The 24,544-nt window shown below is 45.5% G+C and overlaps 1 protein-coding gene across 2 annotated transcripts; it reads left to right on the top strand.

The window, feature by feature from the left end:
- Positions 1-422: 422 nt before the first annotated feature.
- LOC117430779 (A-kinase anchor protein 1, mitochondrial-like) lies at positions 423-20,440 on the top strand. 2 transcript variants are annotated; one of them, XM_034051243.3, is made up of 11 exons: positions 423-639; positions 8,114-10,092; positions 11,470-11,606; positions 13,763-13,889; positions 14,213-14,340; positions 14,746-14,923; positions 15,544-15,694; positions 16,154-16,221; positions 16,838-16,911; positions 17,451-17,516; positions 17,662-20,440. In XM_034051243.3, the coding sequence occupies exons 2-11, from the start codon at positions 8,142-8,144 to the stop codon at positions 17,722-17,724; spliced, it is 2,943 nt and encodes a 980-aa protein (XP_033907134.3). In that variant the 5' UTR covers positions 423-639; positions 8,114-8,141; the 3' UTR covers positions 17,725-20,440. The 2 variants fall into 2 exon arrangements, with proteins under 2 accessions (XP_033907134.3, XP_033907135.3); XM_034051244.3 differs by lacking the exon at positions 423-639 and adding an exon at positions 917-1,100.
- The last annotated feature ends 4,104 nt before the right edge of the window (positions 20,441-24,544 follow it).

Genomic DNA, 24,544 nt, shown 5'->3' with positions numbered 1-24,544 from the left:
ACCCTCCGGTCAAGAATCCAAAGCCTGCTGTTCTGCACCAAATGTGACAGACATAGCATCTAGTGAGCAGGGTGGTAAGGCATTTGTCCTTATTGACCTCTGCACAATGAAATATGTGTATATGATTGTGTGCAGTTTGACAGTTCAGGTCTGAGTTCCCCATATTTGGAAAGATCCCTCCCTGCCCCTCTCTCTAATAATTTAGTACAGTCAGGGTCTGTAACAAAGATTTGGGGTGGAACGGTCCCTATCTCTGTGTCAAAGAAGATAAACACTTCAAGCGCTCTCAGCAACGCGACAGCATGGATTCTTCTGCCGGAAACTAACGCCATTGTGGCTCAAACGGAGAGCTCCCCGTCCGTCGCATTACACCGCATGTAATGATCCAACATGGTGAGCGAAGGCGTGCGGCTTCACAGCGTTCCGTTCCGCTCGATGAAAGCCTTGCGCGTTGACGTCACCCCGTTACTCACCCGCTTGCCCCGGGCGCTCTCGCGAGTTTTGATCAGCTGTTGTATCTGTTTTTAGTCTCAGTGTTCGGGCTGCAGCACGTGGGGAGTGAGAGCTGTTCTGGTTGTGAGGGGTGCAGCTGAATTATAACATTGTGCACAATTTTACAGTGGAGTTGCAAATAATATAGTAAGTACCATTAACGTCAAGCTGCAATTGCTGCACTAGAAAGGCGTGCAAGCTGTACTGGAGTCCGGGGGGCAGTTGTTTAGCGGCGGGGCTGTGTTCATAGCAGCGCCGGGACGAGTAATTCCACATGCATGGCAAAGCCTGGCATTATTAGTAGAGCCATGCAGGGAACTGAACAAGGAAAACGAAACTGGCTTTCAAAAATACGTGCACTCAGACTCCACTACGACTGCTGGCGTGCGCATTACGTCTCTCTGTTGTGGCGTGTGGCAGGAAAGCCGAATTCGTTATTTCCATTGTTTTATATAAACACGAGCACGCTGGAGGTTGGGTTTGAGAATTTGCAAGACTGAAATGGCAATAATATCACGCAGCTTTTTGAGTGCTGTTCTTATGTTAGTGCAGTGACAGTGTGAAACTTGCATGAGACAGAGTCACCACCACCACAAAGGAAAGCACAGGTGAGGATTCAGCTAGCGTACAATGCCTCTATGGATACGAATTGGGAACCGCACATTTGGTGGCGTCTGAAGCCGTTTCGCTGGGCCCTCAGCGGATTCTCGATATCGGTGGATTTAACTAGAAAGGTCGTGTTTTCCCAGTAGTGCTACCCAAGCTGTTTTTCACAGGTCTAGTGGTAGTAATAATAGTGAAGTGATGGAGGGATGCGTGCACCGCTGGTGCGGCCTAGCTTGCGCCTTGCCCAAGCTGTCTGTCCTTTTTTTTTTTTTCTTCTTCCTTTTTACCACTTGCACTTGAATCTGATGTTGGTAAATATGTTTGGTGACATGCAATTGAGAGATTTAAAATATGTTCTCGATTTCGCGGTGTGCTTTTGCAGTTTGCGTAGACTGTCTGTAGCGGGACTGGATCCCTTGTGTCGTGTGTAACGGCGCTATCTTTTATATTAAACGCATATACATCTCCCGAAAACGTGTAGTATGCGCTGGTATAAATAATCAACGGTAGTTATACGAGCCCTTTGTTGTAATAAGTCGTTTATTTTGCTGTAAGCGAATGCTAATATCTGCAGTACTTGCATGCCGGAGTAAACCTAACACCAGCGCCTTTGCAGTTTGCTGTCTCGTTTTAACAAGTCAGGCTTTTGGTGGTGCCGTTTTGTCCGTCTTTTGTAATTAGCCGTCCCGTAAGCAGCTGAGCTTGTAGCTTTTATGTTGGTTTTGACGGTACCGAGCAGTTTATATGCCGGTGTTTTGAGCTTTACTGAGGGATGGATTGACCCTCGCGTTATTCAACACCCAAGGTCGTATGCCCGCGCAGCGAGAATAATGACGTTTTTTAATTTTTTTTTTTTGTTAACCATTTAGCGTTTTCGCTTTATTAAAACTCTTAACGCTATGTCGCGTTTACTGGGAACGGAAAATCCCAGTTTGCTGACTGGGTGAGGTGTAGCAGTTAGGCCCGGTGGACTACAGCTATGCGTGTGAAGGAGACCTTTAGTAATCGTTGTAGGTCACACAAGACGTGGTGCATTTTGAAGTCTCGCACCGCTGCTCGTTGCCCGGTTGTAATTTTAGAAGTATCACCCACGTGTCGCCTGGTCTGGCTGTTTCAGGTATACTTACCCCAACCAGACAAAATGCAGCTTCAAACCTTAAACATACAGGGTTTTAAAGAGAGTGTGCGTTATCATGTTGCAGTAATATGACATGCTTTCACGAGTGAAATGATCGCTTGTGCTGTAGTTTTAAAAATAAGTTTCTGCCCTATCGATCTGTATGCAGAATGAAGCTGTCGCTGTAAGGGAATAGCGAGCGTGCTAACTCGCTGTGTAACTGCTAGTTAGATTCTGTGCACAACACTGCAGTCTTGTTAGCGCAAGGTCCTGGGAGTGCTGTGTTTCTGTAGTGGCAGAGCATGCTGTGTGTGTCCTTTCCAGTTTAGGCTTTCTAATAGTTAAGCTGCGCAAATGTATGGGTCAAATACACGTCATGCACAAGAGAGAATGATTAAATTAAGTCTCCTTTTGGATTTGAGGCGCTCTGCAGTGCGTTGTGAAAGTTTAGCTTGGTCTTTGTGGGGGGTGTACTCAAACAGCTGGCATGTTGGTGAATTTTAGATCCTAGTATTTTGAGCACCTGTTGAGAGAGGGAAAAAACAGAACACAGTTTTAAAGCTGGGCTCTAGCTCAGTTTCAGTGCTGAAGGGCTCTGATGTGGTGAACATGTCGACTCTGATCACCTTGTTTAACCTGAAACGTGCTGCGTTCAACGCTACAGCATCTCTGCATAATCGACACCCAGGTTTTGAGTTAAAGTGACCTTGCTTTGTTGTTTCAAACCATAAATTGTAGTTGCAGAACATGAAAACCGTGGTTGGTGAATTATTTGTTTAAATGCAAAATCGTACAAAACATTACAAGCTCAGGTAATCCTGACTGATGTGGATGCTGAAAGCACGTGATTTTTTTTTTTTTTTTTTTTTTTAAATTATGGACTATGCTGACTTATCTAAACGTTGCCTAGATTGGCTGTAGACACTAAAGCTGAGTCGCTGGCAGAATGCTCTGATGAGTGTTGTAGGGTTTATTCAGCAGTACAGAACTGACAAGGCTTTAGAAAGAGATGCCTTGTGGTTCGACCTGCACTGTTTGTCTTTAGTGACCAACGTCCCACTGAAGTCCAGAGCGTTGACTCTCTGACACTGATTTTAAACTTGCTCACTTTAATAAAACATTCACCTTCAGGTGCAAAACGTGATCCAGGTTGATGCTGTGTATACTGCAGCAGCACAGATGTAGTGTGTCGGAGGTCCTGCGATTCACTCTGTTGGATCTGTTTGAAATGCAGTAACTCGTAGTGTTACGAAGTTCTTGAGCAGTCTCTTCCACAGGAGGTCTAGCTTCACTATTAACCCTTTTGTACCTTGATGATGGTTAATTCCTTAAATGCATTCTGCCCAGTATCGTCCCAATACAGCTTATTTGTACTTCCTGACTCGTTGTTAAATGGGCGGTGGCTCAGTGCAAATAAACCCTCCTTCCTGCTGCACGACGCGTGAACGCGGCTTTATGATTAGGTGCACATTGAAGTTTAAAAAAAAAAAAAAAAAAGTTTGTGTAAAACCTCAAATATGCATACATGTCCTTCAGTCAGGGACAGAGTTGATGTCTTCAGGTAACATTCTCTTAATTGCTTCTACTAGTGTACAGCATGCTTTGAAACCATTCCTTTAGGGCAAAGTTAACACCATGTAAACCATTTGTATCTGGCTGTGACCTGCCTGGCTTCCCAGTAAGCAGTCTGTTAGAAGCATCTTTGGAGCAGGTTCGTTCTCTGCGTGGAGCTGCAGTGCTCCTGTTAGAGGAGCTGTTTTGTAAACAGATATCATGCTTTCCACCTCTATCTTATTTGCAGTTTATGGGTGGAGTGGTGTAGAGGCTGTATTGTAGTTAAACAAGTTTATCCTTTTTTTTATTTTTTTAGTAGCTTGACATGCTTTGCATTGCTTTCCTAGGTGTGTGTGGTATACTGGTGCCAGCTGCTTCGCAACGGACAGATCTGAAGACCAAGCCTTGGCATATTCCTTTATAATTGTCTTGGAGATAAGCAATGCAAAAGCACCAAGTCTATTCCTTGCCCAAATTGAAAGACGCATGCATGTCCTTGCAAGGTGTATTCAAGTGTTAGCGGAATGCAGAGTGTAACCCTGAAAGGTGACGCGTCTGTCCAGTGCGGGTTCGTGCAGCAGGTGCTCAGGGCTGTGTAGGGTATCACTGCTCGCGCAGTGACTATCTCGGACTGTAATAGAAACTGTTGCCGGAGGGTTACTGGAGTCGCAGTCTGTTATTTAATCCGTTCTGCATCTCTGTCTAAAACGTCTGTATCCTCAGCTACCACATGCTGTACAGTCGCTGTGGTGTTGTTTTATTGCACTGTTTAAATGACAGCCTCTCGTTCAGGGAGAGTGTAAAGCAGGCAGGCAGGCTCAGGATGCATGCTGGTTACTCTGTAATTAAAGTATTTACAGTGTGTTTTTTAAATTAAGAACGTTGCCTGTGCGTGGTGTGTGTTATTTTTTATTGTTTCCTGTTTTATAAAGGGTGCAAACCAGGGACTTCTAGGAACAGTTTAGTTGTGTTTTGTCTCTAATTCAACAAGATTGAATGTTCATACAGGAACCATTCCCTAAACGAATAGTGAAAATAGATTTGTGCACACTGTGGTTACTTAAGATCCGGATACAGTAGCAATCAAACATGACTTGACCACTGACGGCTCATTCCATTCGCTTGCAAACCGGCGTATTTGCAGTTGTGCAATTTCAATTATTGAGAAGGAAGTCCCTTTGATTTATTTATTTCTTTTCAACTCTCTCATCGCAGTGCATTCTGGTACCGTTTTACACATCTCCTGGGTACCTGTCGCAGCAGGTCTACGCCTACCAGACTGCACTGGGGTGTGAGTTTAAAAGCCCGGCCTGTCCTAGTGTACGTGGAGTCACATGGTAACCCTACCTCTGTCTGGAGGCAGGAACCCGGGCAGGTGGTTCTATTTTTGGGGGTGTTTCAGTGTGAGGTAGATCTGCATAACTCTGCTAACCTCTACCTGTTGAAACTCCCTCATTGCTGCCTTGGCAGTGAGGCATCTGATTGGGGCAGGCTGTTTCTTTTCATAGCCAGGGCCGGGACTCGCTCTGAAAGTGGACACCAGTAACTGATTCTTCCTGTGAGAGCCCTGCAGATGGCAGCGCGTTGGCCACATGTCCACCCGATTCATAAATAGATATGGTGGGGAGATTACGTTTTGATCCCTTCTTTTAAAGCCCAGTGTCTGCTGTGCAGGGTAGCCCTCGGCGCGGTTATTGAGAAACGGGTTTACTGGGCCACGGCTAAAACCGGCCTTACTACTGCTGAGTAGTTGAGCGTCTGTCCATGAGAAGTGGCTGTGTGTCGAACTAAAGTGGTCTACATGCGTTTTTGGAAGATCACCTTTTAATTGGGTTGTGTTGCTCAAAGCCACTCGAAATGGAAAAGCTTAGTCTTCATCTAGCTCTGCAGGACCCTCTGGTTATTAATATGCCCGAAGTTTAAAAAAAGTCAGGTTGGGTTTGGGCTTCTTGAAAGGCAGGGTGAAAGCTTTATGCCTGGGTTTGTTGCCGCGTGGATCAAAGTGCAAGCAGGAGAGATTGCGTGGGTGCTGCGAGGTGTGTACAGTAGAGAATGCTTTACTATAAAGAAGGCGTGGTCATCAACGCAGAGACTCTTACTCCAGTGAGACCTTGTGTAAAGACAATGAGAAACGGTGCGAGAGAGAAGCTGAAAGAGAAGATTCTCCAGATACTGGAAATGATCTGCACTTCCTAGCCTGATTTTATCCAAGCCCCCAGGTCCTGCATTTTTTCTCCCCAGTACGGTGCCAATGTATAGAAAGTTTGTTGCCGCAAGCGGGGAGAGTGTTATGTTGGGAGAGGAGAGGCAGGAGAGCTGTGGTCATGACGCAGGTCTCCACGTCTCGAGTAAAGTGAAACGGTTATGCAAATGGGACACCAGTCTGGGCATGCTTGCTATCCAGCTTTCAAAGTCCTTGCCAGGGTAAACTACTGGTTAGTACTGTAGTAAAACCCGACGCGAATGAACCACACATGCGGTGAGAAATAGGCTGTTTTAGCGAGAGTTACCAGCGGTCTGACTTTGTTTCTGTGATCTCTGGGTCGAAGTCTGTATAGTGTTCGTGCTGTAGCAGCTTGCTTGTTGAAATGGGTCTTTGTGATAAGTGTACAAGCTGCGCAGTGCTGTAATCAAGTAGGCTGGCTAGCAAGCAGGTCTTCTGCATTAGTGCTGGTGTTGTGTTGTAACAGTCCTGTGTGTCACCAGTCTTTACATACCAGTGGCTGGTTTGTGCGTTCTGATGCTTAAGGAAAGGCATGCCGTCGCGTTCTTTTATAACTTGGACTGTGCACGTTCCCTGGCCAATGAGAAGCGAAGCAGAGTTTGGCATTCGTCCCAGGCAGCTTGTTTAGAGTTCTGCATTAACTTCGTGACCCTGCTGTACCGTACGTGGTGCTGCCACAGTAGACGTTAGAAATACAAATAAGGAAAAAGGACATGCAGGTTTGTTTTAAATTTATTTGAAATCTGCAGTGTGTTAATGACCCACGTCAAATAATTAGCGGGATAGTTCACAGACCTCATTTAACATTACACTTAGTGTGTATATGTTTAATTGTTTTATAAGAAGCAAGATCACACAATGAACTAAAGCTGTTTTTAGTGAGTGCTGTACGTGTGGGTGTTTGATCACTGCATGGATTCCATTCCCTCTCTCCTGGCCTGCCTCTGTGTGTTGTGCTGTATGAGCCAGCACTGGTGTCATTTCTCTTATCTAACTGGAATGAACTGTGTTGTAGATCATTTGTATAACCCCTTCAGTCACTGCATGTACCACCAAAAATTTCCTATCTGTATGTATCCATTTTAAAATGCATATGTTTTTGTTTTTTTATTTATTTTTTGGGTTGGGCAATTTCTCTAACTCCACAAACTTTTTCAAATGTCTAAAAAGTCTAATGAAACGTTGTGACAGACGGTGATAAAGTGGTGTAGCGCAGGGAAGTCTGGAACCAGCTAGTGTTAAAAGCGTAGACTGCTGCTGTGCAAGAGCTGTAATTGCACAGGCAAAACCTCGTGCCTCGTACACCAGGAATGAAAACAAGACTCCCGTTGCAAAGTGCTCTGAGACACTTGCAGGTTTGTACCGTGAGCCGTGCAGTCTCTCGGCTCTGTGTCTGTACAGCAAACCTGTTTTAATGCAGTGTTTAGGCTGCCAGTGTGATCTGTGGTGTTGCTACAAAGGAAATCCCTGACTCCCAAGTTGTTGTTCGTCCTGTTCTTCTCAATCGCTCTATTGAAGCCTACGCTTTGCTGGAATGAAACGCGAACAAGACCAGCTGTTATTGCGTTTTTGTAGTCGTGCCGCTACAGAGGTTTCAGTTACACAGTAGAGCAGCAGTGAATTGTTTAAAAAAATTAAAAAAACACTATCTTCATTCTGTGCACGACACAAAAGGACACTGACTTGTTGAAATAATTTAATTCAAACACCTCGGCCTCCTTGCAGGAAACGCTATTGTTAAATACTTTAGTAAATAGTGTTAAATACTCCCTCGAATGCTTTCTAAACTCCTCAGATTGTGTTTTTAAGATGCAAGCCAAGTGCAGGCATTAGTCAGTAACCCTTGTTAATATTGCATGCCCTCAAACTACATTGCAACCATACTGGAGCAGGATTGAGTTCACAGAAAGGTGGCTACTGAAGGATTTCATAGCGAATGTGAAAGATCATTTTGAAAAAGCAGGACTGCGTGTGTGGGGCAAGTTTCTTTGCCAGCGAAGACACTTTGTATTATACGTAGGGATGAGTTAGGTCATTTTTATGTGGAAGCGAGCTGGGTACTTTAGTGATGTGTGATTTTGCTCCTGAATTAATTTCTTTCTTTTTGGTTTCTTTATCAGCAGGTAAAGCTTCAAGGGTGCAGCGCAGATGGCACTGAGATTTCGATCGCTTATCCCCTACACGTTGCCTGGCGTGCTGGCCCTGATTGGCTGGTGGTGGTACGTCTCTCGCAAGAAAGGGCGAATCAGCAGTCACGACACGAAGGATGGGGTCAGCATTGCGCTGCAGGAGCAGAGCGCCGTCGCGACCGGAGCGACAGCTTCCGCTGAAGACAGCAACAGAATCCTAGAGGAAAGAAACTTAACTCCGACGGCTGCTGCTGCTGAAGCCAACACAGACTTCGAAAGAAAAAAACTAAAACAGGACAAAGTAAAACAAGGAGAAAAAGTAGCCGAACAAGAAGTAGTAGAAATTCACATACCAGGGTCTGCGGCCGCCATGGAAAGGCTGGCTCAGACCTTGCCAATAGAAACGCTCGGAAGAACGGACGCAACCACAACCTGCAGCAGCTCGCTTGCTGAACTTGACACCGCAGCTCCAGAATTAGCGCTGGCGGAGATGCTGACTTCCAAAGAGGAGTGCATTGTGACATCATGTGCAGAAGAGCCTTCCGTCCTCCATCCACCGAATACTGAGGAGGACGCAGCCGCGTCGCTGAGACCAGTGGGAGCTGCAGAAGCGTTCAGCTTGACTGAGGCGCTGCAATGTTCTGACGCTCCGCTGTTGGATGAGTCTATAGTGGTGCCTGCCGCCGCTGCCGCCACCACCACCACCACCACGGCTAACGTGATCTTCTCAGTGGAGGCCAGTGAAAAGAAACCGAAGGAAATTGAGGAGGTGATGCAGTTGGTGGTAGCGGCGACAACATTTGACGTTCTAGAAACCAAGGCAGTCTCCTCTGACGCCCGGCTAACTGAAGCGGTAAGGCCAGAGCCAGAAGGAGAAGTAGCGGCGGACAAAATCTCAGTGCCTTTTACGGAGAAGAAACAAGAAGCAGCCGGAAAAGCAAAAGAAAGCTGCCACAGCCGCCGTCTCTCCAAAGTTGAAACGTCTACAGCAGCTACAGCAACAGAAGCAGCAGCAGCAGCAGAAAACTGCACAACGAAATCAGGCAGTCGGGAGCCCCTCTGCTTAGAAACACCCTCCTCCTCCCGCCACCTCACAGCTACACCTGCACTAACACCCCCACCCCCACAGGAGGAGCCCTCCAATCACAGGATAGGGAAACCGCTGGAGAACGGCCTGCCGGAAGGCGTAGCGGGAAACTTGGAAGAAATTGAGAGTCTGGCCTCCGGTTTAATTTCGGAGGTCATAATGGCAGCGAAGCAGGAGGTGCTTAACGTCAGTCAGTATGAAGGAGAAAAAGTAACTGTGGAGCAGAGAGGAAATGTGGCAGCGGAACACAGAGGAAATGGCAGCAGCCTCTCAAATGGGAGAGCATGTGCGGTACGAGACCAAGAGAAGACGGAAAGCAGAGAGACGTCAAAGAAGGCGATGGTTCAGACCAGCGCGACGATGGCGGCAACCCAGGCGAAAGGCGCCGGAGACGGCCAAGCCAAAGCGAACGCTGCGGAGAAGCAACACACGGCCGAAGTCCAAGTGCAGACCTGCCTGGTGTTGAACGGATGTCTGCCGACCACGTGGGAGAAGAGGCAGGAGAGTGGACGCAGAAGAGCGAGCGAGCAGAGCGTATCGCTGGAGGCGGCGCACAGCCTCACAGAGGTCCTCGTGGGTCACGTGGCGGAGGCTGTCGCGGGAGCAGAGGATTCTGGGTGCAGCACTTGCCAGTCTGAGGACGGCGTCAGCAGCGAGGACCTGCTGCAGAGCACGGGGCTGTCCTGCACGCTGCCCGAGCGCAAGGCGGACGTGCTGGGCGTCTCGACGATCGAGGGAGTGTCTGGGTCGGGAGAGTCCGCCCCAGAAGTGGCTCCGGCAACGGAGAGTAGGGAGTGTGGGAATGGGGGACTCAACGGCAGCGCTGCCAGCTTGAGGAACGAGAGCCGCTGGGCAACTGACCCGGAAGCAGATCATTCTGGAGGCAAGTCACTATATTGAGCTGTCCCTGCTGCTCGAGGTCACTCTGTAGGATTGTCGTTTTTTGTACCATGACTCGGTTTACTGCTAGCTATCAGGATAAATAACTCCTGACGTGTGGACACAGCTGTGCATGTGTGGGTGCCTGCATTGCATGGGGTTATTCAAACCATGTTGATATCTTTACTCTAATTTCTGAACACTGTAGAAAACCATTGTGTTGATTGGAGTGTCCGTGCATGCAATGTACAGTACTGCGATGTCATCACTACTCACGTTCTCAAAGCTTCAGGAACGTTGTCTGCACTGTTGTCGCTCCACGTAGGGCCAGTTTTGTTAATTTACTGTAGGATCTCTCGTGTGAACGACTCCTCTTGTATTTGTTAGAACATAGAGGGCCTAGGGTTAATGCACTGCCCTGTGTAATATGCATGGGTAATACGGCAGGCTTTACAGATATCTTGTTTAAGTGGTTGTTTAAAACAAATGCAATTCCTGTTTTAAATGTGCCCTTCTGATGGGCAGTGCAGTCTCATACTGCGTGCCAAAGACTCTCAGGAGTGTCAGTTCTACCACACAGTTAAATGACAGATCCGTGTTTGGGTGTCGTTTCGGATTTAACTTTTTTTTTTTTTTTTTGCCTGCACATATTACTTGTTGGCATTCACAGCCAACACACACACGTAAGAGAACTGAATAATTGTGTATGCAAAAAACTTACAGATGAGAAATAATAAATGGATGGGTGGGGGAGAGAATCTGTGCCAAAATTTCACAGTATTTGAGAGAAGAAAAAAAATGATCGTCTATTTGACAGCTGAGAATGCTGACTAGTACTGCGTGTGATTTGATTTATGTAGTTATATATAATGGCCTTGCTCCCTCCGGTCCAGTGAGACTGCATTCTCCAGTGGTGTCACGCAGCACTGTGTGTAAGCGTTGCGATGGTGCCGATTGCATGCGTGTTCGGTGCAGCTCGGAAGGTTAATGCTTGTTGATGATTTACAGGCTCAAACCTCAGCCAGTTCTTTCAGCTGCTCCGTTTCCCAAACAGCGTGTGATGCTGCTCAGACATGACATGACAAGGCAAACACTCCTCTAAAGCGCTTAATGCTTTGGCTTTTTTTAAGACTAGAAATCTGTCAAAAGTTTACCAAGTTTCTTGTAATACTGCTACAGATGTGGCTGCTAAAACACTCACCTACTCTGAATAGCTTCCTGCTTCTAGAGAACTTTCAATAAGTGTGTCTAATTGTTACTGACTTAGCCTGCCTGCGAGTGGTGGTGATAGGAAAGTGGGGTACTGTGCTTCACTGACAGTACGCAGGCCAGCACTATCTCGTGTCTGTGTGTTTTCTGAGACGCTGTGTTTGTGCTGCAGGTTCTGATGTGAACAGCATGGACTCTGTAGACAGCGGGTGTACGCTGGGGGTCGGAGAGACCCCTCGAACCAACAGCCAGCCGTCGCTGCAGCTGCTCAAATCCGAGCTCACCATCTGGGAGATTGAGGTGCCAAAGGTAAGGCAGCGTGCAGCACAGGGATGAAAAGAAGACTCCCGGTGCAGAGGATTCCATTCCAGGTTTTACTAAGAGCTTCATTAGCCCCAGTGTGTAAAGGGAACGGGCTAGTCCAGCTACCCCAGGGATTCACTGCGGATCAGACTGCTATGCAATGGGAGTCGTCTTTCCCTCCCTACAGTAGAAACATGCCAGTAATACAAATTATGATGGCTTTACATACATAGGATGATGCGATGGATTTAGAAATACTCACAGAAACTAACAAAGTAGTGATGTAACGGTTCGACTGGGAGTCTTTCTTGGTGTCTTTTTTAGTCAACATTTGTCATTACTGGTTTCTGCGAGTATTTCAATGTTTGGCACTATTGCGTGTTTTAACCCTTTGCAGTCCATTTATTAAGTGCGCGTCGGGTCCAATTTATTTTCACACGTGCAGTTACTTTTAAACAGCGCGTCTAAAAATTTTTTTCCCACAGTCAATCGGGTTTAAATGGCCCTGCATATCAACAAAGCACTCACTAGGCATCTCCAGCCCCGCCCCACCCTTTCGTTCGCTATCGCTTTCACATATGCTAAGAAATAAATAAGTCGTACATACCGATCGATCATCTCCTGATCACTCGTTTTATCACCAAACTCCTCAATAATGCGATCCAAGTCATTATTTTATTACTATAACATCTCAAAAAAGCTCTGCAAATGTCCGTGATAGTCTCTGTGCGCTGATTCAGTACCATTCAGCTTGTTTCCTTATGACCGCCCCTATGTAATGCCAGGGGCATGTACGACTATTCATGAGATAAGAAAAAGGGCCTATCGGCTTGTCTCTGCTCCTGTTGCTCCCACTCGGCCATTGAATGGGTTTCTCGGCTTTTTCCGGAGAAAAAACGACTAGAAACCCATTTTTTTGTGTTTTTTTGATGTCGGACAGGGTCTGATAGGAATAATTGCAATGTCAGACCAGGTCCGACGATGGACCGCAAAGGGTTAATAGTTAGCAATTTACTCCTCAGTAGCTCAACCTGTATATAACAATGGGAAGACTTTAAAGAGCTCTCTCCTAGACCTCGGGTTTAACTGGAAACAGGGTGGGACTTTCCATCTTGCTTTTGAGTTTTAACAGTCTTTTAAAGGATTAGATTAAAAAGAGCAACACCTTCTTAGTAATGCAATGCGTGTCTCTAAAGCACTGTCCGGTTGGTTCATTGAACACAGGGTTCTCTTTGAAAAATATACCCTCCACTTTCTTACACGGGTTCCTTAAACATCTTTGTGACTGATTGGTAAGAATGGCTTTTTCTCCTGTTCTTCGACTACTCGCTGTTCGGTTCTCTGTGTGTGTGGATTCCACCCCAAGGTTAACGCTGACACATGACTCGGAGCAGGATGAGACGTGTGTAAGGAAACCCTGCCATTGTCCCAGACGGCTCAAATGTTAATCAGGACAGTTTTCTTACTCTGGGAGCAGGGTGAGACGTGTGTAAGGAAACCTTGCCATTGTCTCAGACGGCTGAAATTTTAATCGGGACAGTTTTCGTGCTTGTGCGTCACTGGGCCCCATCCATAATTCATAAAATAAATGTGGAACTCTAGGCCCAGGTTGTAAGAAGTCGTGTGAGAACGGTCAGTAAATCGCTTTTTGTTCATCACATCCCAGTGACTCTTGCTAACAGGTGGAGATGAGAATTTAAGCGCACATTATTTTTATTTGGCTTGTTTAACCAGGAGGTTTACCCATTGAGACTAAGTCTCTTTTACAAGAGGGGGTCCTGGAAAACAATAAAAAAAACACAATGGCACTGTATAGAAAACAATTACAATGTACAGACAACCCAATAAAAACTCATGTGGTTCAGACTTGATCGGCAGCCTGCAGAGACTAAGGAACAGAATGAATAAGACGGTCACCTCTTTGTTAATGTGGCCTGAAGGAGAAGCATTCCCCGATACGATCTTTAAACCCAGGGAAGGAGAGATTATCAGATTCCATTTTCACACTGTGATGGAAACGGTAACACGTCTTGGAGTTGATGTGCAGAAGATAATCCTCAGAACAGCCGAATGAACAGAATCCTGAGTGCGTTATTCTTAACACTGCCTGCCTTGTTTCAGAAGCAGCTGTCCTTGACTAACGTTTTTAAAATGTTTTGCAGCATCTTGTCGGGCGATTAATTGGGAAACAGGGAAGGTACGTGAGCTTCCTGAAGCAAAACTCTGGTGCCAAGATCTACATTTCAACACTGCCTTACACACAGGAGTTTCAGATCTGTCACATAGAGGGTGAGTCATGCCTTGTCTTCATGTCGCGCGTGTTTCTGATGCGTTTCGGTGGCTACCCCTCTATTCAGGGTGCGTTTTTCTTGCACACTCTTTGGCGTGTCTCATACAAAGTGCAAGAGAAAGTACACTCCATTTGAGTAGAGGGAACCACCGAACATTTAAACACAAGTCATTGAATCGGAATTTGAAAAGCTGCTGTGTGTGTTTATATTAACCTGTTGTGGTTTAAAGGGTTTGTGGAATTTGAGGTTCTAAGTGCGAGATCTACAATATTAATAAAACCTGTCTTTGTTTTTTTTGTCCCCTCCCCCTTCGCTGGGCAGGGTCACAGCCGCAGGTGGATAAAGCACTGGGGCTCATAGGGAAGAAGTTTAAAGAACTGGACCTCGCAAACCTCTACGCCCCTCCGCCTCTCCCCCTCGCACTGCCGTCTCTGCCGATGACTTCCTGGGTAAGAGGACGGATGCATGTTGGAGCGCTGCGGCTTGCGGGACGCTGTGTTCCTGGTTCTAGGTGAAATGTAGTGTTAACAAAAATTTTCTGGAAAGGTCTTTGGAGACAATTGTCTCGACGGAAACTCAGACCTGGGTTTTTTTTGGTTTTTTTTAACTGCGTAGGATTCTTTCTTAAATTTATTTTTTATATAAAAAAAAAAGGTTAGTTTTATGTACTACTAATTTTGCTTCAAGTCTTCAAATGGAAGCAGTCCTGTGCTGTGAGTGAGAACCTTGCTTATTCAAACTGTATTGGGACTGTGTTCTGATGTAACAGAGAGAGAATGACAGAGGATCTGCTTCTCGTGTAACAGTGTAGCATGCTGTGTGTCTCTTCTGAACTCTCTCTCTCGCTCTCGTAGCTCCTGCTCCCGGACGGAGTCACCGTGGAGGTGGTCGTGGTGAATATCGTGACGGCGGGTCACATGTTCGTGCAGCAGAGCACGCACCCCACGTACCACGCCCTGCGCAGCCTCGACCAGCAGATGTTACTGTGCTACTCGCGGCCCGGCGTGCCCACTCTGCCCTCGCCGGCTGAAGGTAAAGCAATGCGGAGACTGCCTGCCTCTCCAGCACAGTGCAGTGACCCACGAAGCAAAAGCCTTTCACTAAACTAACCGCTTCTGTTTGAATTTTTATAATTCATGGCGTCTCTTATTTAGAGTACTGCTGATGCTAGAGAATGGTGGCGACCCAACGGCCCGGATTAGAGATCAGTTTGGCAAATTATAAAACTGTGGGGGGGGGGGGGGGGCAGTCTGCATTCTTACAATAGAGGCTTTAAGAGAATTGCAGGGTGTGAATAATGAGTCGTTTTTCTCCCCGGCTGCCCTGTGCTTGCAGTTTCTCCTTTGGGGGGGTGGGTGCTAGAATGTGGGGTTTCCCCTCGGCTGCTCCGGGACCTACGTGCTCCTGACCCCACACCCACACCCCCTGCCCCCAGGGTCTCCAGACAGGCTGCCTCTGTCCCTCATCCCCTCCTCCAGCACCTCTGTTGCTGTGGGGATGGGCTGAGCTCTCCAAATCCAATCATATCCTGTTTGCAACACCTCCACTGCATGACTTTTCATACTCAATAACATACTGGGAAGGTTATCGACTATTATGCATCCTGAAGCCCCCTTCTCAGCCAATCGGTGTTTTGTTCCCCCTGGTACCAGTCGGAGTGATCTGTGCTGCGCCTGCCGTCGAAGGAGCCTGGTGGCGAGCTCAGGTTATTAACTTTTACAAAGACTCCAGCGAGGTGGAGATCAGATACGTGGACTACGGGGGCTACGAAAGGGTGAAGATCGATGCGCTCCGCCAAATCAGGTAAGCCGGGCATTCAGCTGACCGATAATGACAACCCTGATCTTCCAGGACGATCCATCCAGAGCAGTTAACGTAGCGAATTTATCGACTTCCTCTGGGGTTTGTCGTGACGTTGATTGGCCAGCCATCTCTTAAAAACCTTCAAACTCTTTGCACTTGTGACCTGGAGCCCCTTTCAAAACCAGTCTTCCAGTGATGACCCCACGCTGTGCCGCAGTGTCCTCCGATTTAAACATCAGGCATTCCCTGCAGGCTGCTTGTGAAATTGCCTCTCTTGGTCGCCGGGTCTCTATGAAATGATCATCTCCTTGACGAATTCTTTGCTGTGTCGCTTCCAGAGTGTGTTTATGGTGCATCGTTTCATCCCAGCACTGGTGCACGTTACGAGCTGCTCATTTTAAACGATTGCTGTTTTAATTTTTGCATTTATCATTTTCTATTCTCCCCACTCCCCAATAGATCTGATTTTGTAACACTACCGTTCCAAGGAGCCGAAGTCCTGTTGGATAACGTGGTGCCCCTTCCAGGTAACTGCTTGCTTCGGGCTACAGTCGCCTGCACCCTGTAATCTGTCTGAAGGATGAACAGCTAGAAGTGTCGAATCTGAGACATTAATCCACCGTCATTTCAGCAGTGATTCAACAGGAGCTGTTTCGTGTCCCTGTAATTAATGTTACGTTAACATACTGAATTACATACTGCTTTGTAGTTTTCACGTGTAATTCATGACATTTCAAAGAGTAAGGGCTGATGTGTAAGAAGTCACAGAAATGAATCCTGTTTTAAATACCATTATACAAAGTTGTAACAATTACTATATTCACACAATTATACACACACAGGCAAATCTGAGCTGCTTTTAGCCAAATTGGCTGTTTTTTGGATAAATAAATAAATGGAATCATTTTATACCCGACTCCCCGCTGGAACACACCTACCTGCTGATTTAGATTCCACACCTGGCAATCCCACACAGCAGGCAGGCTCTCCCAGGAGCGTCATGTACTTCATTATATGTAGAATACTGTCTTAATCCTAAAATTATAGGCGATGCAGAACGTTTTGTCCATAGCTGTAGTCGGATACAATGTTATTTTTTCACTTTATGCCTTAAATGTAAAGTCTATATTTTTTTGTTTTAAGGCGAGGACCGGTTTCCCAGCGAAGGTGACTCCGCTCTTGAAGAGATGACCCGTGGAGCCGCTCTCCTTGCGCAGGTAAACACAGCTGGTATATTTAACATGGACTCCTCCTCCCCGCGCTGAACTGCTGCAGATCCTCCTTCCAAAAACGTACTATGGTTTTGTTGCAATTTGATGGCCTCGTTTTATTTTAGCAAGTTCTGTAATGTGTAAAGGGGTTTGATGAGCCTGTGAGTTCAGTCATCTCCAGGTTGATGGTTTGCTTGGCAGCGTTTCTTGAATCCCTGTTTGATCCGGCTGTCCCGAATGATCTCTGGGTTTAGCTGCTTGGCTCTGAGATTCTTTGCTGGACAGTCTTGCCCTGATTGTTGGGTCCTCCCTATCTCCAGGTTTGAATGGTTAAGGTTTGAATGCATCCATACCCCTCTTTCCATCAAGATGATTACATGCATGCACTCTCTTTGCTTTGCATCTCTACTCTAGGATTTATTTATTTTTTATGGTGTTGTAGATCCAGCACACACACAGTATAGTTCTGTTGTGTGACCAACGTTCACAGTGCATTCGTTCAGTGACTGCAAAGCAAGGTGCATTGATTCTGTTTTCCTGCGCAGGTTACAAACTACGACAGCAACAGTGGCCTGCCTTTAATACAGCTGTGGAACATGGCTGGAGACGAGGCAAGTCAAGTTTGTTACAGTGTGTGTTTGTCTGTCTGTGTCTCTGTCTGTGTGTGACTGACTGATTTGCAGAAATCCTAAATATATTTAATAAATGAAAATTGTTTCGAAAACCCTGAAGTTTTTTTTTTTTTTTTTTTTTCAGCTGGTGTCGGTAAACCGGGTTCTTGTGGAGAGAGGGTTTGGCTCGTGGGTCGACAGCTTCTAACCAGTCCTGGGACCCCTCCCCACCCCCCCACCCACTCCCAACACCATTCTCTTTTTGCACTGCACACTGGGGTTAGGCTTGGCAGTAAAGACGGATCTAACAAAGTCATAAATAAACTGTCCTTGGGAATATAAGATGATGTCCATTTCTATATAAATATTTATATGTGGTACTTTTTTTGAAGTGGTTTTTTTTTTTTGTTTTATTTCCTCTTGCATTGTATTCTGCATACAGCCCTATTTGATTCCTTTGATAGTTTGTATGCAGGCTCTGCAGACACAATACATCATGTGGGGTAGCGGGTGGGTGGGTTTGGTGAAGATCACCACTTTGCGTCAAGCCCAGGATAAGCACTTCTATTACTCTTGTGTAAAATAAATAAATAAATAAAATCAAGATTGAGCAGGCCCTTGTCCGTTAAGGAGTTTGCCATCAGGGGGGCATCATGGCATGGGGGAGATCTGGGAACTGCATTCCCAAAGACACTTCACTCGGGTTTGGATTTCTTTTTTTTTTCTTTTTATAATACAACAATGTACAAACCTGTAAAAAAAAAAAAAAAAAAAAAAATCTACATGTCTTGCTTTTTGGGTTAACTTGTGGATCATTCTGTGTTTTGGGAGACATGCATTTAAGTAATCCATTCAGTCATAGCTGCACAGGCGACAAAAACTGAGCTTGTCTCTAGCCGGTGTGTTCTGCTCAATATCATGCAAGAAAGGCAGCTGTTTGAGAACATGTTGTATTTTTGGCAGCTTGTTGTCTGACCTGGCCCGGTCTCGAGGGTGTTTTGTCTTTTCTTTTTCTTTTTTTTGTTTTGTTGTTAAACTGTGGCCTTTTCAAATAGAAAACGTCTGCTCTGGTACGTTTAGAGCAGCCGGTCACTTCAGCTCTGACCGGTTATCTCGGATAAGTCCAGCCAGTATACTTTTCATCAGGGATTGCTTGTCCTTCTGAACTGCAGCTAATGCAAGTGTGAGAGATTGGGAGAGTTTCCGATATGTTCAGTGCGCGCATGATCAGTTTAACGAGCCCTCCTAATACGGCTGCTTGATGTCTTGATTCTGGGTCAGACAGTTGGCATCACAGCCCATCAAGTGCTCTGCTTGGTAACTGGAGCAGGCACCAGAGCAGGCAGTTGTGCAACACTACAGTATGCAATTTGGAAATAAAAACACTATGGGTAGAGAGACTATCAACACATACCGTTGTGTTGACTGTCCTGTTTTATTAGGGTGATGCTGTTTGTTTCTGAAGCGAAGTCTACACTATTGTAGTAATAAAATACTGACTTACGATGCAAACTCAGCTGTTGAATAGCTGTACAGTATGTTTCAGGGAAGTGTCTTCAGAGTACTTTTATTTTTTTGTGTTTTTGTTTTTTCCGACCCTCAAGTAACTGTAACACCTGCAGAACTGTCCACATTGTGCAGCAATACCTGCCCATAGAGATGCTGGGGTCCTGCAATAAGATTTGAAACTCCTCAGCGGTTGTCTCGGCAAACAGCATTGGGGGTTTGAGAGCGGCTCTTGTGGTTTGATGCACAAAGCCACAGTCGAAATTAATAAAAACTAGGTCTTGGCTGAAAGATAACCCGGGTCTGTGCAGAAGTCTTCTGGGTTCTCATGTAATATCAGTGTGGTAAAAACGGTTTGCTCTGAAATGTACCTTTTTTCTTGTTTTTATGACTGTTTGTAAATTAATAAATACTGTACCTGTGCACTGTGGACACACTGCAGCTTGTCTTTCGTATCTCTTCAGTTTTGTGCTAGAGCTGTCCGGGGCCTCTATCTCTCTGTACGTTGGGTTTCTGTGGGGTGTGTTTCATGCTTTTACACAGAGAAACTCTGACTTGTGTATACAGTAACCCTTTTCCTTGCTAGCTCTTTACAATTCACCCAACCCTTTCCAAGCCCATCAATTTGTTTACCAAGCTCACCTGGGGCTGAAAGTCAAGTCGGCCCAAGCAAGGTCCTGCTCTGTTACAGAAGGGAATTCCGGTTCTGTGAGCAGGCCAGTGGGTTGCCAGGAAACGTTAGAACTCACGCGTGTAACAATGGAACGTGTTCCGTTTAAAGGAGATCAAAGGTTTATTCTGTGTGTGTGTGTTTCTCTATAAATATATTAAACTTGCAGCAGTGCACAGGACAAAGCTGATGCTGCAATACACGTATTACAAATGTAAATGTTTTTATATATCTGGCCCTTTTTTTTCCTTGCCTTTCTGCTTATTATAATCATTTAAACTCCTCGCTGTCCCTTTTTACTCATCTTGATATACAAATCTACTGTACATTTGTGTGTTTTTTAAATTATTATTCTCATTTAATCCCTGCCAAGCCTAATTGCCAACTACAACCCTGTGCAGATCTATCTGTGTAAATATAATATATTTAACTAATTTTTGTAAAACATTTTTGGGGGAGTAAACAAACAAGGGACTGACTCTTTTTTTTTTTTTGTTTTGTTTTTTAAAATCCAGCCCATGTACTCTGTAGGTAGGAACGGTTTGACGTGTTTCACTTGCATCTGATAGGTAAATAAAATAACTGAATTTCATCTGTATTTTAAATGAAAATTAAATAATAAAATGTACCCAGAGCTGCTGCTTTCTTTTTTTTTTTTTTAAACTCATGTATGGTTTGAATTGTAATAAAACTTCCTGGTTGTACAGATATATAAAATAATAATAAAAAAAGCAACTATTAAAAATGATGGCTTTGATAACTTTTCTTAAAAACAAGGGTACTAAAGATTCGAAGGAGGTTGGATGATGTTACCTCGTAACGCCACTAGAGGGCTCTGTGAGCTTTGTTGAGCCACAATACTGTGCTAATGGTGAAATACAAGATAGATAAAGAAGGACACAATGCCTACTTGGTCATTGTTACTCTTCTATTAAACGTACGGTGTAATTTCCATGCTAGATTACTAACTTTCAAACAGTCCAGAGTGTCTGTATATGTCTAAAGCGCACATCAGGAAAATGTATTCGTCCCAGCGCTGTATCAGCCCCTTTGACGCAGTTACTGTAAGAAGCCGCTAGATGTCACCCACGGCTAAGGCTGCATTAGCCTGCTTGCTTTGTGTGTCCCGCACAATTCCAGCTCTGTGAGCAAACAGCTGATCGCTGAAGGCAGCATCAATGTCTTAACATCAGCATTACAATTATAAAGTAATATTAGTTTGTCGTTTCATAACAATGCTTATCAGTTTATTGTTGCATTTAATAATGCATAGCGAGAGGGGTTCATCCGTTGCAGCCACAGACCAAATAAATTCAAACAAAACATTAAAACGACACACTGCATGGTAAATGCAAATGAAGCTGCTCCATTGAAGAACTCATGCAGATGGCTCTTTTGGGAGAGAGCTAGCTGAGGCGTGGGGGAGCGCGAGTGCATTAAAAAGGGATTCACGCCACGGTATCACTGCAGAACGTGACACCGCGAATTTGCCGGGAGTTTATTACAATACAAGTTTACAGGGAGACAAAGTTGCAAAGACAAAGTTTCTGCCGAGGAACGGCTGGGTCTTTGTCCCGCGCTCTTAAAGTGCCTGTGTTTTTAAGTGCACGCGTGGAGCTCCATGAATAGCAGCGTGTTCGTCTCATCGGAGCTGCAATAGAACCTTTTTTCCAGCAGTGTTTACATATTCCAGTGCGGCTGTCAGGAGACATCGAAGGGAACCCTCGTGAAAGAGTAATACGGGGTCATTTCCTTCTTTGTCAGCATTTGCATCTCGGTTTCCAAAACGACAAAGCGTTTTCTTGACGGAAAATAGATTGCTATATTTGCACAGTCTGCTTTGCATGTGTACCAGTCATGCTAATTCGCTGTTCCTTACCGTGCTTTACCATACATGGATTGGGAACATAACGAAGATTTACGAACGAGAAGAGGCCGTTCGGCTCATCAGTGGTCGTCTGGTTCAGATCTCAAAGGATCAACAACGTGGCTAGGTAACCCGTGGTCTCATGGTACAGCACCGTGCATACATCGCAGTGTTGCGTTTGAAGAAGTCGCTGTTACAAATATATATATATATATATATATATATATATATATATATATATATATATATATATATATATATATATATATATATATATATATATAAACTGCACAACTGAAAAGTTCAGCGCGGGGTAGTTGCGAGGACTCTCAAAGCCGTCGATCGATTGTTAAAAATCGATTTTCAGACGCAAGAACAGAGTCTGCTAACCAGGCTGTGTCAGCCACAGACACCATCAACACCTAAGAGCAGCATCACCAGGAGGGGACAGTTTTCCAATTCAGCATTCGAGATAAAAGCTCAGTAATTCGTTCGGTCTTACGGACAAGGAAGCACCTTCCAATTGAACTCCTAATGAGCCGCGTCCTTGCCAGTCCTGGCAGGGAAACATAGGGAGCTTTCATTGTATAATACAAGACATCCTAGGAGAAGGGCAGGCCGTTTATAAACACGTAACAGATGCTGTATGTGTGTTAGTCCCGCCCCCTCATATCAAGGGCTAGAGTTTGTTTTTTTTTGTTGTTTTTTTTTCGTTTAAGGGGAGATGTCTCGGCTCCTGACACTTGCAATCAGACACAAGCTAATGAAACTAACGGTTTCCAAAACAAGGCAAGTCTGCCTGCACTCTGAGAGGCTGGATCTATTTCTTTCACCATTCCAGCCCTCCAGATACTGACCCTGCCGGTGTTTCAGGTCAGCTGACTTGATTAGCTTCAGACACCATGCCTCCCCAGGACTTCCACGATCATGAACTCTTCTTTATACACCTGCCATCTCCGGGGGGGGAGTTTGGAGGCAATTATTTTCGAGAACAAAACAGAGTGTGGCCATGTCTGCTGCCACACACACACACACATCTCTCTCCCTCTCTCTGAAGATTGTCTGTTGGCTGTAGGGTAAGATCAGTCATAAAGGGAATCATTTTCTCTGCAGACTCTCAGGATACAATATACGGCCAAGGCCGCTGCTCTGATCTGGTTAAGGGTGTGATACAGATCCAGGCTGAGTTTCTTTACTGGACGTAACCTGCATCCGCCTGCCTCACCTCGGGATTTGAATGTGCTCCACTGAGTCACCAGCCCCGGTTACAGGAGAGCAGAGGGGAGAGAGACAGAGGGAGAAGGAGATAGAGAGGGAAGAATCGCACAGGAGCTGCCAGGATAAACAATCAAACGCATTAACGCACAGGAGTCGAGCTGATCAATCTATGTATCCATTTGCACTCCGCAGACAGACATGTGCTAGCCAGTGGACTCCCTCCCTCTCTCTGTCTTCTTCTCCCTCTCTCCCTCCCCAGCCCTCTCTCAATCTCCCCCATCCCTCTCATTCTCTTTCTCCGCTCTCTCTCTCCTCTCCTCTCTCCCCCTCCTATCTCTCTCTCTCTCTCTCTCTCTCTCTCTCTCTCTCTCTCTCTCTCTCTCTCTCTCTCTCTCCTCTCTCTCTCTCTCTCTCTCTCCCCCCCCCCCCCGCCTCTGCAGTGTTATTTCTGCCGACTCCCTTGTAAGTTAACTGTGATATTAGAGTTTCTAAGCTGTTTTTGAACTGTGGGGCTTGAATCGAGGCTTCCCCTTATTTCTTGTGTATTATTACGATTCTGTCCCCCGTCAGGCTCTTCCTCAAACTGGTTTTGATCGCAGTGTTTCGTGTGAAGTGATACTGAATGCTTCACCTCACCAGGTTATTGACCATTTCTATCGTTTCGTGTTTTTCTCCTGGTTTTTTTTTTTTCTCACTCCTCAACAATTTTGTACATCTATAGAATGAGAGAGAGAGAGAGAGAGAGAGAGAGAGAGAGAGAGAGAGAGAGAGAGAGAGAGAGAGAGAGAGAGAGAGAGAGACAGACTCCCTACAACCCATATCACACTGAAATGCGACTTTGCTTCAGGAATGTCTGCTCCACATGCTTGGAATTAAATGCTTGTTGTGAATATGACGAGTAGGGCGCAGGCTCTTCACAAGGGTGATAACACAAGGGATGTTAATTGTTCATGTTATGAAAAGCATTATAACGTCTAGTTAAATAAGATCAATGAAACAGGGTAGCAGTCTAAACGTAACGTCATTCCTATTTGCTACAAAGTCTCCGATACGAATTCATTTCAGAAGGCGGTAGAGGGTGTGCTAAGGGTCGCGGTTGTACCATGCTGACCGCGGGCTCGGGTAACTGTCTCCAGCGCCTGCCCCAGTGTTTGTGAATGCAAGACGAATGGGTACCCGTATTAGCAGCGCACTAATCGCATCCATTTGCCTAAGTGAATAGACCTTTTATTGATCAGTTTAGAGCATTTAATAGATGCAAGGCATTAAAAAACCGAACCCCTTGTGTTTAATGGCTCACTCCCTTCATTAATCAGCGCCGATGCCTTGGTGTCTCCAGGCATCCTTTGCAAACGCATAGCAGTCACGTGGACTCGGCTCCTGCTCGGTGTATTGCATTACTGTAGCTGCTTTTTCAATTCGGCTCATCTGCATTTTTAAGAAGCGCCGCGTGTTCTTATCACGCTTAATCTTGGCAAATAAACGTCGCTGTTATTAATGCGTGTGTTTAAATGCCGTTAATACGGGACCGCAGCACTTGCTTTAAGCGCGGCTCTCAAATTCAAATTCAAATTCAAATTGGCTTTATTGGCATGACAATAAAAATAATTGTGTTGCCAAAGCACATACATGGCATAACCAACTCAAATATACAGACAAAGAATTTTTCTTAATACTAACAGTATCCCTCCTCCCTCTATATTAATACAGTGAACAGAATCCCTCCCTTCCCCTCTATATCAAACAGTACCCCCTTCCCCCCTCTAT

This window comes from Acipenser ruthenus, chromosome 24, assembly GCF_902713425.1.
Source record: "Acipenser ruthenus chromosome 24, fAciRut3.2 maternal haplotype, whole genome shotgun sequence".
NCBI classification, from domain to species: Eukaryota; Metazoa; Chordata; class Actinopteri; order Acipenseriformes; family Acipenseridae; genus Acipenser; species Acipenser ruthenus.
This window is presented reverse-complemented; position numbering and strand designations above follow the sequence as displayed.